Source organism: Polypterus senegalus, chromosome 9 (assembly GCF_016835505.1).
Source record: "Polypterus senegalus isolate Bchr_013 chromosome 9, ASM1683550v1, whole genome shotgun sequence".
Taxonomy (NCBI): Eukaryota; Metazoa; Chordata; class Cladistia; order Polypteriformes; family Polypteridae; genus Polypterus; species Polypterus senegalus.
Window position 1 is genome coordinate 169,834,032 of NC_053162.1, and position 17,556 is coordinate 169,851,587.

At 42.3% G+C, this 17,556-nt stretch overlaps 1 protein-coding gene across 2 annotated transcripts in view; it reads left to right on the forward strand.

Annotated features, from left to right (window-relative positions):
* pou2f3 (POU class 2 homeobox 3) overlaps positions 1–10,275 on the forward strand; it is a 55,469-nt gene extending 45,194 nt beyond the window's left edge. For both annotated transcript variants that reach the window (XM_039764210.1, XM_039764211.1), the window contains exons 10-13: positions 878–1,039; positions 4,637–4,703; positions 8,958–9,057; positions 9,163–10,275. In XM_039764210.1, coding sequence (XP_039620144.1) covers positions 878–1,039; positions 4,637–4,703; positions 8,958–9,057; positions 9,163–9,205 — 372 coding nt within the window. In that variant the 3' untranslated portion in view covers positions 9,206–10,275. The remainder of the gene's footprint in view (positions 1–877; positions 1,040–4,636; positions 4,704–8,957; positions 9,058–9,162) is intronic.
* Positions 10,276–17,556: the final 7,281 nt, after the last annotated feature.

Below are 17,556 nucleotides of genomic sequence, written 5' to 3' on the forward strand. Positions count from 1 at the left end.
ATTTATGGAAGTGCCATGACCTGGTTTTATATTTGTAGTCCTAGGCGTGCAACTTGAACATGAAAGGAGACAGGACTGTTCCTTGTGGTGCTCCAGTGCTGCTCACTGTTCTTGCACCTCTCAGATGGCATACAAATAGTCCCTTATGCAGGACACCACAAGCTCATCCACCTTCATATCCGTGAGCTTACACCTTAACAGGCATGGCTGGATGGTTTTGGAGAAATCAAAAAACATAATCCTTACAGTGCCACCAGCTGGGAGGAAGCGTCATGGAGCACACAGAAAATTGAATCTTCCACTGCAGTTTTTGCCCATTAGATACATTGCAGTGGGTGCAAGTGGTCTTCCACAGGAAGACTCGCATAGCCAGGGACCAGCCTCTCAAAGATCTTCATGCTGTTGGCCACTGGTCTGTAATCGCTAGGTGAAATGGCATCTGCCTTTGTTGGAACTGAAACAGTGGAGAGTGCCAGGATGTCAATGTGCCAAACCTGCATGTACAAATGCAAATCTCTCGTGGAGGAGTTGTGCTGTTTGAGACTTTGGCAGAGGTGGGTGCTGCCCGTTTAGCAAACAGAACCCTGATTTTGCATGAGATTAATATTTCACTTGATACCATCCAGCCCATTTTAGTTTGCCATATTGTACAGATATTTGCACCATGGTAGGCCAGCCATTGGCTGGCTGTGGACAGTAAACTTCACCATTCCCTCTCTGACATTTGGTGCTACACCTTGAAATAGTAACATAGTCATTTAGTAGCAGGCATGGTAGCCACATTGGCTTTATAGGAGCTGGAAACTCAGTGGTGAGGTTTAGCAGCAAATGGAGCTTTTGGATTTTTTATTGAATTTCTATTTTTCTTTTTCTCCAGAACCCAAAGCCAAGCTCGGAGGAGATCACATTGATTGCAGAGCAGCTATCCATGGAGAAAGAGGTGGTACGGGTTTGGTTCTGCAACAGACGGCAAAAGGAAAAGCGAATCTGCTGCCCTATTTCATCCCCTGTGAAGCCCCCTATCTACAATTCCAGGCTGGTAAGCAGATACTTCGGTTACGATGGGTTCAAAGCCATGCTGTTTTTTATTTATTTTTTTAACAAAGACATTATGGCCCATTGGTGGTGAGAGTTTCTGGTTTAAATTACCTCCACCATCTCCCTGACCTTAAGTGACTCACCGAACAAGTGCAGAAACACAACAGTACAATTTGTTAGTCACTTTGGTAAGCAATGTGGCCCCCTAGTGGCTAACATATTAGACACGCTTAAAGAATACTTCACCCAAAAATATTTTGTTGCCCCATGTAGTTTGTAGTGATGGCTAAGAAAAAATTTGAAAAGTTTTCATGAAGAATGAAAGAAAAACATCTGTGGTAAATTGGAACCCAATGGCACCCCATGCGGTACAACAGCAAACAATGTGAAAAATGTCCATGGAAATAAGAAAATTTCACGTTAATGATGTTCCATAATCGACGTGTCCAGTCATATGATCACAACACATGCAATTATCCATGGAAAATGCAGTGTACATTGTAAATGGACAAACACATTCCCATTATTCTGTGCTTCTGAATTGAGGACAGGCCTCTTGACCAATGAATTGAGTGGAGAGTATACTCAGTACGTGAGCAGGAGTGACCTGTTATTCAGAAATGATGACAGTTTGCTTCTGATGAAGAACTGGTGGATATTAAAATTCCCTTAAGATATCAAAAGCTGACACTGAAAAAAAACTTGTCTCGTGTAAAACGTTGCTATCTTTGGCGAGGTATTTGTTAGGAAATGTCCAAATGTCTGCGTCTGCTAAATTTCAGTTGCCAGCATGCCTTTTGAATCGGCACCACTAGTTGACTGGAAAAAAAACACCAGTGGTCACTGATGTCTTCCAAGACTGAAGTTCAGAACTTCATCTCCACTGTATGTTCTTGTGTTTATCTCTCTATTATAAAAAAAAAAAATCTTGGAAAGGAAAAGCAGGGTGACGAGACGTGATCTTCTCAGAAGTTCTCGGAAGAAACACTTAAAAGACCCGCGAGACACAAACAATATCAGATAAGAGCACGGCCAGCAAAACACTCAGTCGTGTAAAGGAACACAGCACACACAGATCCTGTGCTCTCAGCACATATAAAGCATATAAGGACAATACGTTTGAGATGAAACATCAACGACTAAGCAAAGAAGAAAGAGTAGTGCGGAGAAAAGAAACCCAAACGCGTTGGAGAGAAAAAAAAGGCAGATAAGAGATTATGAAAGCAGTGGGATTCGAAAGGCTCAAACAAATGATGACGCGATACACATGCAGAGAAAGGTAAAGAATATGAAAGCAGTAAAAATCAAAAGTGTTGTAGCGTCCCAGCCAGGTTGAATCTTTTTTTGTTTTAAGTGACTGTTTGGTCCGATTGAGGGAGGGCAGAGTTCAGCACGGAAGACTGATCGCGGGGTATTGATTGATGCGGTAAGGCGGGGGGGTGAGACCCGGGGGAAGAGGGTTTGGAGAGGGTGCTAGAAAGTTGTGTTTGGGGTTACAAAGTCACCGATTGTTCAAGTAAAACTTTTGTGACACTTTATTACGTCAGTCGCTACCGTATCAAAAAAAAGATAGAAAAGATTGCATTAGCGCAAACAAAAGGAAATTAATCATCAGGACCAGGTGTAACTGAAAAAACAGCAGGACAAAGCGAGGTCAGAAATTAAAGGCAAAGAGCAGAAAACAAAGTCTTTTCGCCTTCGCATCATTCAATGCACAAAACATAGATTTACGCAATAATAGAGTATACGCTATGAGAATCTGTGGTCCCGCAACAGTTAAAGCAACGACAAGTTGAATTTCAAATAAAACACAATTCGGTCACGTGTATATTTATAATCACGGAGAAGCGATGCAAATTTTAACAGGCGACAAGAAAGGTAATGTATATATTCCGCGAATAACATTACACACCAAAGGAGATCGTGATATGCCATTCGTTTTAAAATGTTTACAGTGTCCCGTTAGAATAGCTTTTGCTCTGACAATTAACAAATCACAGGGACAAACATTAGAAAAAGTCGGATTATTTATTAGAGAAACAGAAACAATTTTCAATCACGGGCAGTTATACGTTGCGTTGTCAAAATGTGTCTCCAGAAACGGAATCAAAATTCAATGCGATCTTGAAGAAAATGTAATTCCAAATATTGTTTTTAATGAAGCTTTAAAGTAAAAGTGCAGATAATGAAAATGAAACAATTCCAAAGAAAAAACAAAGCTTTTAAAATTGTATATCCGATTAACCAAACACAGGGGTTGGCAAGCGAAGCAAGCAGGGGCCAGAGCCCCCTAGTCTTTATTATTATTATTTTTTTAAACAGAGAGCACAAAGTCAGAAGGGGTGCAAAGTTTCTGGTCCTACAGAACAGAACATTTTCAAGCTGCTTAAATCTAAACGCTCTACAGCTGAGGTTTTCACTCCAGGGTCTGCTCTCTCTTTACAGAAGAAACATAAGAAATCTGACAAATGAAATGAAACAGTTTAGTCCATCAAGTTCCTGTGTTTAGCAAATAGCGAAGCTGTCCCAGTACCTCATCCAGATTCTTCTTAAAGGTTGTCAACGTTTCTGCTTCAACGCCATGTCGTAGTAGTTTGATCCAGAGTCAAACAACTCTTTGTGTAAAGAAGCGCCTCCTGGCTTCAGTTTTAAATGCACTATCCCTTCATTTCCACTGATGTCCTCAAGTACGTGATTCATCCTTCAGCTGAAAGGGTTTTGCTGGATCTGCTTTATCAATGCCTTTTGAGGTTTTTAAATACCTGGATGAGGTCTCCATGTAGCCTTCTCTGCTCAGACTAAACAGGTTTAATTCTCTGAGTCTGTCCCAGACGGACATGTCCTTAAGTCCTGAGATGCTCCTGGTTGTTCTCTTCTGCACAGCTTCAAGTGTTGTTATGTCTTTCTTCTAATGTGATGACCAGAACTGCACACAGGACTCCAGTTGCGATCTATACCAGTGCATTATATAGTGCAAACATAGCGTCCCCTGACTTATATTCAACATTGTTCAACCTAACATTTTATTTGCCTTTGTAATCGCTTCTGCATGTTGTTTATGTGATGAAAATGTATTAAGATCCTTTTCAGAGGACAGTGTCTATCCATTTGTATTTATAACTGATGCTCCTTTTGCCCAGAGTAGAATTTTGCACTTTTCTGCATTAAACTGCATTTTCCAAGTGATCACCCAGTTCTGTAGGTTGACCAGGTAATTTAGAATTTTTGTTGCTGCCTCCTTAGTGTCTGCCATCCCTCCAATTTTAGTATCATCTGTGAATTTCACAAGTTTATTAACTATGCTGTAATGGAGTCAATGTCATTAATATAAATCTGAAAAACTAACAGACACAGGACAGACCCCTGAGGCACTCCACTGATGATCTCGCTCCATGTGGGGCATTCTCCCCTTATCTATACCCTGTGCCTTGTGCCGGTTAACCAAGCAGAGATCCAGTTTTGTATGTTGCCTCTGAGGCCTCCAGCTTTTACGGTAGTCTGTTGAACTCCAGCTGCTCAGAAGCCCTGACATTTAGCACTTGATTCACCCCGACTCCACCCGTCTTACTGCTCTTTTCTTTCTTCTCCTTTACTGCAGGTTCCCACACCGGGGTCTTTCAGCCCACTGCCCATCCCACAAGTGCACAGCAGCACCCTAACTGCAGGTAACCCTTTGACCAGTCATTTTTTATCTTCTGATCCAAATAATCACTTCTCTTACCAGGTTGCCTAATTCAGGTTTGTGGGGAGTCACTGGTAACAGCATTGAGCATGTGGTGGGCACACCAGTCTGTGACAGGGCACACTCAAGCACAGCTACATTCACTCGTACAAAGCCAGGTCAGCCACATTAAATACTGTGCTCAAGTGACAGAATGGCACAGCTGGTGCTGTTACATATTGAAAATTTGGTCACCGTTTTATATATGGCACTGTGGGTAAATGGTATGCCACCTGCCATGTTTCTGTGAGTGCTCTCAAACTGTCTGGTTACTGAATATAGCCCAAAGAGAAACCACCAGGTTTAAATTAGCACATGAATTGTATATATGGAAGTAATGTTTGTGTAAGTGCAGTTAAGAAAAAAAGAAAGGCTGAAGACCTTACCTTGTCAGATGTTTTATTTGTATCAAAGAAAAACCATCAGGTACACGATAGCTGGACCTCTCCACACACATCTCTGTTCTGTCACTTGAGCACCCCCAAAACTATCAGCCAAGCAAAATTCAAACAGGAAAGAGCAATCCATTAATCCATCTATCTTCTTAACCAGCTTATCCAAGTCAACGGTGCGGGTAAGATGGGGGCTATCCTAGCAATCATTGGGTACACACACACAGGAAAACCTGAACTTTACATGGTGTAAGAAAAATCACAGACAACTGTGAAGTGTTGGGGCACTCAAAGGTAAACCCAGCATAATATAAACAAAACGCAGGTTGTAAATGCATAGAAATAACAGAAAAACATCATTGCAGATGCAAGTCTCCAAATCGACTGTTTCAAGATGGTGGAGCTTCCGCTGAGAAGGATAAGAGTGTCTAGCTACAGAACTCCGGTTGTCACCTTACATTATACGCCACTGAGTGATAACACTGGGTTACACTATGGTTAAGGTTAAGGTTTGGGAGCGGGGTACATGACGCATACGCACGTGACAAAAACTTGGCAATCCAATTGGCTGTCAAGCGGAGCTACTGACTCGCAGCAGCTGGATCCATCTCGATAAGAACTTCTGATAGGAAGAGGCACAACCAGGCAGGTGGACGCCAGAAGTGAATTCAAGGGTGGCAAAGCCATCAATGGTCAATGAGGGAGGAAGAGATAAGGTATTAGTCAACACTGCCCTCTCAGCCTTGCTTTTTATGTTGTTGCTGATATGGGTACCTTTGTTTTCTTTTTTTGTCATCCTTCAATCGGATGAAACAAGTTAGGAAAACGTATGAATCAAAAATGTTAAAACTTGCTTATTTAAATAACATTCTACCCTAACCATCCGTGAATTCACGCTTGCAGTTCCTGGAGATAACTTACGTTTTACTGAGGGCTTTTACTGCCAACAAGGTTTAAGAGTTATAGTGCTCGGCTGTACGGAGAAATATTTCTGACAAAATTAAATACGAAAATAGATAAAAGTACTGTAACATATAACAATAAACATGAAATTTGAGTATAAATAAAATACACGTGCACAAATATTTTGTTGCTTTTTTCTTTGTGAATTTAATAATTTCCTCGTCTGTTTATTTCAGCGACACGCACGCAACATAAAACAAGCCCAGAAATGAGAACTGTCACTTTAACTTGTCATAGATGAAAGGATGGGATCAAGCGAGTACGGCGCGCTATAGTTAGATCCCTCTCTGATTTGATTGGCGTTCGGCTGCCAAGTGGACTTAAACCTTCAGCCATCAAGTGCCGTACTTACAGCAGACACTGCTGATGCGAATTCAGAGCTTCTCGAGTTAAAGCACCCGCTTCGTGCTGTAACTCGGCCCAACGTTTTCTTGCACTCGTGAAAGCCACAACTTTGAGCTGCGCTTTGCTTGACTTAGAAATAACTTTGACTCCGAGGCATGCGCACACTGCGACTGTGCCTCCTCAATTCGCGTAAAAATAAAAGTGCTGAAGAAGGGTTGCCAATACTGAGTTTTTAAACCCAGATGGGGGAGAATCGATCCCTACTTGGACTTGTGTTTATATATATATGTCTGCTGGAGCCAATCCTAGCCAACACAGGGTTAAAGGCAGGGCGACAACCCACCGCATATATATATATATATATATATATATATATATATATATATATATATATATATATATATTCGTTTGATTGTATTGTAGTGAAAAGTCAATCAAAATGACACCTTTTATTGGTTAACTAAAAAGACAGTAACAGCGCAAGTCGGCACCGAAGATGCGGTCACGTCATTTGCTGGCAGCAGCGTCTCTCTTGTCCATCACCTAAGTATCGCTTGACGCGCCCATTCTCTAACTTCGACAAGACAGAGCATCCCACTCACAGGCAACAGTTAGGTTGTTATTAATTGCAGGGTGCGAGCGTGCGCGCTCCCATGTTTCAATTTAGTCGTACATTTGCAGTTCTGTATTGCAATTTGCATCCTTTATTAACTAAGATGAGTGAAGAGTCGCGGAAGGACAAAAAATAAAAACATATATATTCATTTAAAAATGAATAACTGGCTGCAGAAACTTGAATTTAAAAGCTGGCTAAAAAGAACATCACTAATGGAAATAATAAATAGGTAAAAAAAAATAGTTTGGATTAAAAGTATTTTATTGAGTTTTGTTATCTTTTGTGTGTGCGTGTGTGTAGAATTTGGGTTTATTTAAGCAACGGATCTTTTCTTGGTTAACCCCATTGGCAACACCATGCTAAAGTGGTTCTTCAGAGCGATGCCATAAGGGCAGGGTTCCTCAATTGCATCCTGGGGGCCACAGTGCCTCCAACGTTCAGCTTCAACCAATTTCTTAATTAGATCCCATTTATTTATTACTAAAGCAATCTGTTTTTGGTCTTAGTTTTAGCTAACTGGGATGTTACAATTCAAAACCTTTAATTGCCTGTTTTGGTTTTAAACCATTTCATTTTTACATTTGCCTGTTGGTAATGAGGTGTAAATGACAAATGAATCACTATTTCTTAATGTGCTGTCATTTAAAAGAGTCACAAAGTATCTGATGTGTTAATGCAAGTTTAGAAATAAATTAGATAAAAGGACCAGAGGGTACAAATCTGAGCTGATCCACCAAACACATGGATAATGTTCTCAGACAATGAAAAGCTACAGTGTAATAAAGGTTCATCTTGGAAGAATGAAAGTACTAAGAATTAAATACCAAGTCTCACTATCAGCAAGGACTGACTTCGAATTAGGAAACTGGTTTGAATAAAAACCTGCAGCCACTGTGCCAACCCCAGAGGCATATTTGAGAACCCCTGCCATAGGGAAACAATTTTTTGTTTGCAAACATGCCATCTACATGAAGGTTCCAGAACAACACAACAACAACAACATTTATTTATATAGCACATTTTCATACAAACAGTAGCTCAAAGTGCTTTACATATTAAAGAATAGAAAAATGAAAGACATAATTATAAAAAATAAATCAACATTAACATCGAATAAGAGTAAGGTTCAATGGCCAGGGGGGACAGAAAAACAAAAACTCCAGACGGCTGGAGAAAAAATAAAATCTGTAGGGATTCCAGACCATGATACCGCCCAGTCCCCTCTGGGCATTCTACCTAACATAAATGAAACAGTCCTCTTTGGATTTAGGATTTAGGATTCTCACGGAAAGAACCTTTAATTCCATTACAGCCTCCATAAACAACCATTAATAGATAAAAGATTTGTAGAAGCAATGGGGTCCTGATTTTATAAGGACACAAACACATATTAAGTTCACTTTTTCTTTAATATCCTACTAAATAGTCTACTATACATTAAAGACCACCCTTTCAAAGTCCAAATAACCAATTTCATATTGCAAAGAACCCTTCACAGAATGAAATGGCGCTTTGTCATACTATGACTCAACGAGAAACTACACAACTCAGTAAAGCGCCATTAAAGAACCGTTATTTCTAAGAGTGCGCCTGCGATTCACCAATCAAAACGCATTACTCGCTAGATCCCGCCCTCTCAACTTTGACAAGTGAAGACAGTTTCCATTTCGCAGTTCATTTTGCGCGTGTCGTCAATGAAAGACAAACGCAACAAAATCCCTTTTATTTATGCACACACATCATTGTGTTTGTATATACAGTTACGTTTCATATGTATTTACGTATTTATTTAATTTTAGCTAAATATTCCTCTATACACTGCAACTCTTTGAACAGTGTTTTGTTATTCTGACACACTTCTCTCTGTCGATTACTTGCTCAGTGTCGTCCAGCTCGTCTCCGGGCAGTCCCAACAGAGAGTCTTCGCCTTCAGGTATCTCGTCCAGCAGTTCACTGTCTTCACAGTCCCTTAACACTGCAGGGTAAGTCAAATATGGCCATTAATCCGCTTATGCTGTAATCGCACCCTAACTGTTTGTCCAGACAGCCGTGTCCATTCACCTATTCACCTCTGCTTTGTATTTTAGGTCCTGGTATCGGACGTGGAATCACCCTTCATATCTTCACTAAAGCGCCTCAGCAGCATTTTATCTCCTCCTGACCAACAGCGCCCTCTACTGAAGTCGCTGGATCCTCGCGTTGTTTATAGGGAAAGAGACCGCTGAAGACGGACTGAGCTGCGCGCACTGAAGGGCGATCGGCGCGGGTATTGGGTTGGAACATAACAGTGAAAATGTGATGTTTTTAATTTATTTAGTTGCAAGCGGCGCTAGATGTGAGGGCTGGTTGCTATCAAAATGTCATTCTGTTTGTGTAAACATTTTTGTTTTCTTTATCCAGCTGTCACATACTGAGCCCCCAAGTATGCGAGTACACACTGTGGCACACACTAATTTTATTAAATAACAATAATAAGTGAGATTCACTTACCGCACCAGATGAGCGTACTCTATGCATTTTTGAATTAACTGGAATGTTTACAGCCGTTGCTATGAAGGAAAATTTTAGCCCGGTCAGAGGCAGCCGCGTATCTCAAAGCCACTTCCTCTCCTTGAAGTGCACCCATGGCTTGGACTTTCAACGTGATTCAGATGACTTCAACATGTTAGATGCTTTGTATGTTCCAGGTGTAACGTGGATCTCCTTTTCCAGTCATTTCTAGGCAAACCACCTGTGATGACCATTAGCCAAAGTGCCTCAAGGACTTCACCATTTAATAAGTGCCTAACCAGTGGGTTACAAATTCTCAGATATTCCACTTCAGTGTGTGCTACTGCTGCCCAACCCTTTGTATATATGAGTAGTTTTAAGGGAAAACTGTCCCTCCATAGTTTGCAGGATATCTTGGAGACCACTGGGTACTCTTAATTTGTTTGTGTGTGTATGTGATGAAGAGAATATGACCTCATAACACTTTGAAATGAAGGTGGGGTGGAGGGTGGGTGGGTTCAGGGATTGTGGCTTTTATTTTTCTATACTGTTCACTGTATTTGATAAGTTTTGCATTCTGAAGCAAGAGGCCACAGTCCAAAGGGGTTCCTCTGACATCATATGTGGGTTGGGGTAATGGGCTAGGAGGAGTTCAGCTGTCCCTCTTATTTAAATGTAAATGCTTAATAAATATAAAGTGTTCATAAGGACATTTTTGTTTCATTCCAAGAGATGTTCACTTTCTTCATAAGCGTTTTTCTCTCCGCTCTTCCTTAATACAGAGATTTGAGGTGCTGTGGCTGCACTTGATGGTTTTGTTCTACACATTCTAATGGATGAGCTTGTCCAGCAGCAGCAGGTTTTTACTCATTGGTTTAAACACTCCACTTTAAGATTTAAACCAGCATTTTTAATTATACTGATCTGCAAAAAAAAAAAAAGGTTTTCTTTTGCCTGCATCAAAACTTTCAGGTGTACTTCATGATCTGAGAGTGCTGAATCCAAATCTGGTAATAGAATTGCTCTATCACAGTAGTTTATTACCCCAAGGCCCCCAGAGAACCACATGAATATGTGAGAGACCTCTAAATGATATCCTTCAGCTGCCGTCTTGACAAAGGTACACATTTTTTAACTTTCATTCATAAACAAAATTATACTTTCTGCTAGCGCTGATACATTGCTGGCATTTAAAATAGCTAGTATGATTTTTATTAAATAATTATTTTAGTAGTGCACACATAACAAAGAATAGTTCATTTCATTAGGGTAAATAATAACCAGTGGTTACCAAAATGCAGAATTTGTCACTGCAGGTATTTTCAATAACAACACAGGTTGCTCACCTCCCACTTGGTTTAAATAATAATTTTATTATTAATTCAAAAAGTAATATGTATTTCTGAAAATAATAAATCAAAAGTAATTTTTAAACTGCAGAGTTAATTGCTGCAGGCATTTTTTCATAACGTATTACAGAAGCTAGTTTGTTTTCCTCTAGATTCAGCACTGGAGTGTTTCCGTCTGTGGCAGCCACATTTAACACGAATGGATATTCAAAGGTGTTTTCGCTCCCCATGCAACAAAATAGGTGAGCCGGGAAAACAAAAGCATTCCATAGGTTAGGTTAGCCTTTATTGTCGCTCTTAAGAGAAAATTTGCCTTGGACATTTAGGAGAACTCCTGTGTCCCAGTTACATATTTATCACTTACATTAATAGATTACACAGAATATTACAAGTCAAGTCAAGTTGGGGAGCATGCACTGGTATACAGCATTGCCGCACCCACTACACAACGAAACAACTCGGGATCCCGGTTTGCAACCCCCCAGGCAGACACGCAGTCCAGTCCCACCCTCCAGAAATGACCTTCTATCTGCCACAGCCAGATTTTACGTGGGCGACCCCTTGGCCTGGTCCAGCCACTCAGGTCCCCAACAATGAGGACCTTATGAGCCGGATCACCCTCAGGGAAACGCGCCACATAGCCATAGTGCCGTAACTGACGCTCCCTCACAATGCAGGTAATGTGCTTCATTCAGAACTCCATGAGCAACCGCTCATTCGACACAAAGTCAAACCAATGGTACCCAAGGATTTTTCAGAGAGACACAGTACCAAAGGAGTCCAGTCTTCATCTCAGGTCACTGGATAGTGTCCATGTCTCGCAACCATATAGCAAGACAGAAAGCACCAGGACTATAAAGACTTGGACCTTAGTCCTTTATCATAGATATCAGGAGCACCTCACATCCCTTTCCAGCGACCTCATGACCCCCCATGCTCTCCCAATCCATCTACTGACTTCATAGGAAGAGTCACCAGAGACATGAATGTCACTGCCAAGGTAAGTAAACCCCTAAAACAAGGTCAACACTCTCTCCGCAGACAAACACACTGCTGATGGCCATGCCCAAGAGGTCATTAAAGGCCTGGATCTTTGGTTTTATCAGGACACTTGCAAGCCCAGACACTCAGACTCCTCACTCAGTCTCTCGAGTACCACGATCAGAGCCTCCATTGACTCCAGGAAGATCACAGCATCGTCAGCAGTCAAGATCCATGAATCTTTCTTCACCAACAGATGTCCCACAGCCACTGAACCCCATGATCTTGTCCAACACCCAGTCCATACAAGCATTGAACAGAGTAGGAGCAGAACACACCCCTGAGGAACCCCAGAATCAACTGGGAAAAATGTCCTGCCTCCACTCTGCACAGCACTCACAGTACCAATGTACAGGCCAGCCATGATATCCAGCAACCTCGAGGGGATCCCGCAAACCCTCAGGATCTCCTACAGGGCAGCTCGATCAACTGAGTCGAACGCTTTGTGAAAATCAACAAAGGTTGCAAAGAAACTCTGCTGATATTCGCGTTTGCGCTCCATGAGAACCCTCAGTGCCAGGATGCGGTCGATGGTAGGCTTCTTAGGCGTAAAACCAGACTATTCCTGTTGCTGGTAGGTGAGCAAGTGATCACAGATCCTTTTGAGGACGACCCTAGCAAGAACCTTACCCGGCACCAAGAGCAGTGTTATCCCCCTGTAGTTGTTGCAATCCAGGCAATCACCCTTCCCTTTCCAGATAGGGACGACAAGTCCCATTTTCCAGTCAGTTGGGATGATGCCAGTCTCCCAAATGGAAGCAAAGATTGCTTGCAATGCCAGGAGGACAGCCTTACCACCAGCCTGGAGAAGTTCACCCTGGATACCACAGATCCCTGCAGCCTTTCCCCCCCTCAGATGGTTCACCACCTGTGCAATCTCAATGAGACTGGGGGGTTCACAGCTAATCAGAGCCTCAAGAACCGAGGACCCAGAGATATCCCAAGTCCTAGCCAGAGGATCAGCTTTGAACAACTGCTCAAAATAGCCAGCCCAGTGGGTCACAACTGCAATGTCATCCGTAAAGACCGTTCCATCAGCTGCCCTGGCTGCCACTCTCCGAGGAACAGATTTAGATGTGCAAATGCTTCGATTCCTCTGTAAGCCGGACATGGGTCACTAGACCACAGATGGTGTGTCACTTGCTCACAGATTCCTCTTACAAACGCCTCTTTATCTGCCCTCAGAGCCCTCACAGCCGTCCTTCTCAGTTCCCGGTACAAACCAGAGTTGCCACTGAGCTGTGCGCTGCGACTCCTCTCGATGATATCCAGGGTGCCCTGCGAGATGAAACAACTCCTTCTGGGAAAACCCAGTAACACCAACACAACCCTCAGCAACCTTCAGGGTCTTGTCATGGAAGGTCTCCCACATCACATTAGGATCAGCAGTCATATCCAAATCTGAGAGTTCCTCACACAAACTGCATGCAAACTCATTAGAAACAGCCTGGTCTTGGAGTCTTGCCAAGTCCAGGCTCATTTTCCTAGTATGTGGTAACCTACTGGACCTACGCTGGATCCTAAGAGTAGCAGCATCAAGTCTGTGGTCAGAATACACAAACTGGGCACTTCTGTAGACCCTGCAGTTTTGCAAGAGCCTCCAGCGTCTGCCCACGAGGATGTGATCGATCTCCTTCACTGCACCACCAGTATTGGAGTACCAAGTCCAACGATGCAGTTCAGGGCACTGGAACCAGGATCCAGTGATTCGCAACCCCTGACCTTTTGCAAAGTCAAGGAACATGGAGCCACTTTCACCATGGTCACCAGACCCATGGGGACCAAAACAATCCTCATAGCCAGCCCTGTCAGTGCCTGTGGTTGCATTGAAGTCACCCATGACCAGAGGAGTATCACCCTGTGGGCACCCATCAACCGCCGAGCGAAGCTGTGAATAAAATGTCTCCTGAGCCGAGACATCACTGACCGCAATCGGAGCATACATTGAGACAACAGACAAGGCACCCAGGGAGTGCCGTAATCTGAGTCCCATAATACACTCTTTGAAAGGAGTGACATCGAACACCATTGGAAAAAGCCAATCCGCTACAGCAACAGCTACTCCCTGAGTATGACAGCCATCAGTCCGACCAGACCAATAAAAGGTGTATCCACCTACAGAGATCTGGCCAGTCCCCGGTCTACGCACTTCAGAGAGTGCTGCCACTGAAATGCTCCTCCGACAGCAGAGGAAGATGATTATCATGCCGGAGAGACAAGACGTTCCATGCGCCCACCCGTATGGGCCGCCTCAAATTGGGACCTGAGTGCTGCTGTGCAGCGGGCTTCACCTCAGAACCACACTAGTTCCGATTCCCAACAGACTCGACCCTGTTGGCTCTCCAATGGTTTTGACTCTTCCGGGGATGGGGCTCCCGAGGGTTTTCCCCCATCCCCTTCATGATGCGAGCAGCCTTCCAATGGGCGGCTGCAGCAGAGCTACTCCTGCGGAGAGCAAAAAGGAGTCCTTTCTGTGGTCTCAGAGTTTTGTGAAGTTTTTTTTACAGTGGCTGGAGTGCCAATCATGCCACCAACCCCCATGATTTCCCTGCAAGTTGCAGAACCACTTGCAGGGCCGGATGCAGTTTAACGTCATACACAGGACATAAAATATTACACAAATAAAAAAATAAAAACTCCTCTCTTATTGTTTAATAATTTAATTGACTGTGAAACTAATTAAAATGTATACCATGTAGGAAGGTGACAGCAGTGACATAAACCGAGGAAGAACACCTGCATGCCTTTAAAAATGAGTACAGTGGTGGTAGAATCAGGTGTGGAGTCAAGCTACACTACTGGTCAAAAGTTTTACAACAGCTCAGTTTTTTTCAGCTTTTATGAAAATGCATGCAGTTAAATTTTAATGTTTCATGAAAGCAAGGCATAAAACAAATAAACAATAACAAATAAAAAAAAAAAAAGTCAATGAGTCACTAACAAAGTACAAAGGTTTATTCCAATTTTTGATTCATCAAAGTAGCCTGCACTTTTTGCTGATATAACAGCCAAACTGTGGTAACTCTTTTAATTCAGAATGCCAGTCACTCTGTTAATGTTGGCAGGAAAATGACCCCAGATAACCAGCTGTCAAACATGGAGGAAGAAGTGTGGTGTCACACATTGAGGAACCATCATCATCGCCAACTCGACGGGGTACAAACACCCTGCATGATGAACTGAAGAGTTCATATTGTGATTCATTGATCCATAAGACGTTCTACAGTAGTCTACAGAGGGAATTTCAAGGCCCTATTTTGTCATTTAAGAAATGGCTTTCTTACTGCCACTCACCTTGTCAAACCTGCAGCACAAAGTCTCCTCTTCACAGTACAAACTGCCACTTGCTTTATGTCGACCTGCTCTGTTAGGTTGTGCTTGAAGCTGCTGTGCTGTGAGGCGCCTATCAGGTGACCCTCAGGAACTTGTCTTCTGATTGGCTGGTGACTTTGGCTCTGTCAGGTCTCCTCCTATCAGAGTTTCTTCCAGTTTCCAATTGACTTTGGACTGTGTAGGACACCACTGGACTCACTGACTAACTTTTTTTTTATTGCAATTTCTCCAAATGAAAGGCCTACACTTCTAAGGGTAGTAATACTCTCTCCGATTTATTTGTTAAATGCTGTTTTCTTGCCATTATCACTGGACTGTTGTCCAAGTAGTACTTCAGTGCCAACTCCTGTCCTGGAGGACCACCATGGCTGAGTTTTAGCAGTTAAGTGCTCCACCGTATTAGCCAGCCTAACACAGCGTGAAAATGATCTAAAAAACTGTACGTAGTAAAATGAAAAATAAAACTCGAAAAGTATTCAATAACTACAAAAATACCCCACAACAAGGGTAACATCATTCAAAATTATTAAAATAAATGCACAAACATCCTTCTATATAAAAGCCATCGGGATTGTCCTTCCATCCTGTGAGTGCTACGCAGGCGTGGAGTTTCACACACGCCCTGTCCATTTTGCAATGCACGATGGGATTTGTAGTTTCGTTTTTCCAGGTAAAAGATGATTTTTTACTCCAGACTGTGCGATATCTTCTTCTGCTTTCTTACTATATAAAAGCGGTGGGGATTGTCCTTCAGTCCTGTGAGTGGAAAGCGTAGCGCTATTCCGCTTATCACAGACTTACTACTTGCAGCTTCTGGTACGAAGCGACATGATGTGAGCAGAGTTCTGGTGCTCCCATCGTTCCCTTGCTTTTGTGTGCGATGCGCTGGAAAAATAGCCAAAATTATGTCTCTGGAAATAATTAATGTTGATGGAGTACAAATGCCTCACCGCGTAGTAAATATCAGGGGGGTTCAAAATGGTGACCCCAATATAGAAAAAAAAGTTTAAATTTCATCACAAAAATAACAGAAACTACAAGTATTAAAGTAATACCGCTCAAATGCAATATAACCAAATTAATGAGTTTGTATAAAATATCAAATTGATCTACATATTGAATTGCCTTAAGAAGTGGTCAACTTAAAAGTCGGTCGCTTTAAAAGGCCGGTCAGCCTAGTTTTTTAATAAACCTCTAACTATAACAAATACAGTCTATAAGAATTGATCTGCCCTGCGGTGGGCTGGCACCCTGCCCGGGGTTTGTTTCCTGCCTTGTGCCCTGTGTTGGCTGGGATTGGCTCCAGCAGACCCTTGTGACCCTGTAGTTAGGATATAGTGGGTTGGATAATGGATGGATGGATATTAGCTGGAGAAAAGATCAAAGAAATTTGATCTTTTCTATATTTTTTTGTTTTATAGCTGTAGCAAAGGACAACTGTATCTGTAATGTGTTCAGGACGTATAGTGTTCACTCTGGAGTGCCAGTCAGGTCACTGGTAAATGATGTAGAGAATTCCACAAGGCAGTGCACAATGAAATTGCCTGATTTATTTGAAGATATACACCTGTATTTGAATAGGTACATATGTGTGTGTGGTCTCTGGTCATTAAGAGATAGATAGATAGATAGATAGATAGATAGATAGATAGATAGATAGATAGATAGATAGATAGATAGATAGATAGATAGATAGATAGATAGATAGATAGATAGATAGATAGATAGATAGATAGATAGATAGATAGATACTTTATTAATCCCAAGGGGAAATTCACATAATCCAGCAGCAGCATACTGATCAAAAACAATATTAAATTAAAGAATAATAAAAATGCAGGAAAAAACAGACAATAACTTTGTATAATGTTAACATTAATGTTTACCTCCCCCCCAGGCGTAATTGAGGAGTGGCGTAGTGTGGGGTCTCCTCAGTCTGTCGGTGGAGCAGGACGGTGACTGCAGTCTGTCGCTGAAGCTGCTCCTCGGTCTGGAGATGATCCTGTTCAGTGGATGTAGTAGATTCTTCATGATTGACAGGAGTCTGCTCAGTGCCCGTCGCTCTGCCACAGATGTCAAACTGTCCAGCTACACAGCCTACAATAGAGCCTGCCTTCCTCACCAGTTTGTCCAGGTGTGAGGCATCCCTCTTCTTTATGCTGCCTCCCCAGCACATCACCGTGTAGAAGAGGGCACTCGCCATAACCATCTGATAGAACATCTGCAGCATCTTATTGCAGATATTGAAGAACGCCAGTCTTCTAAGGA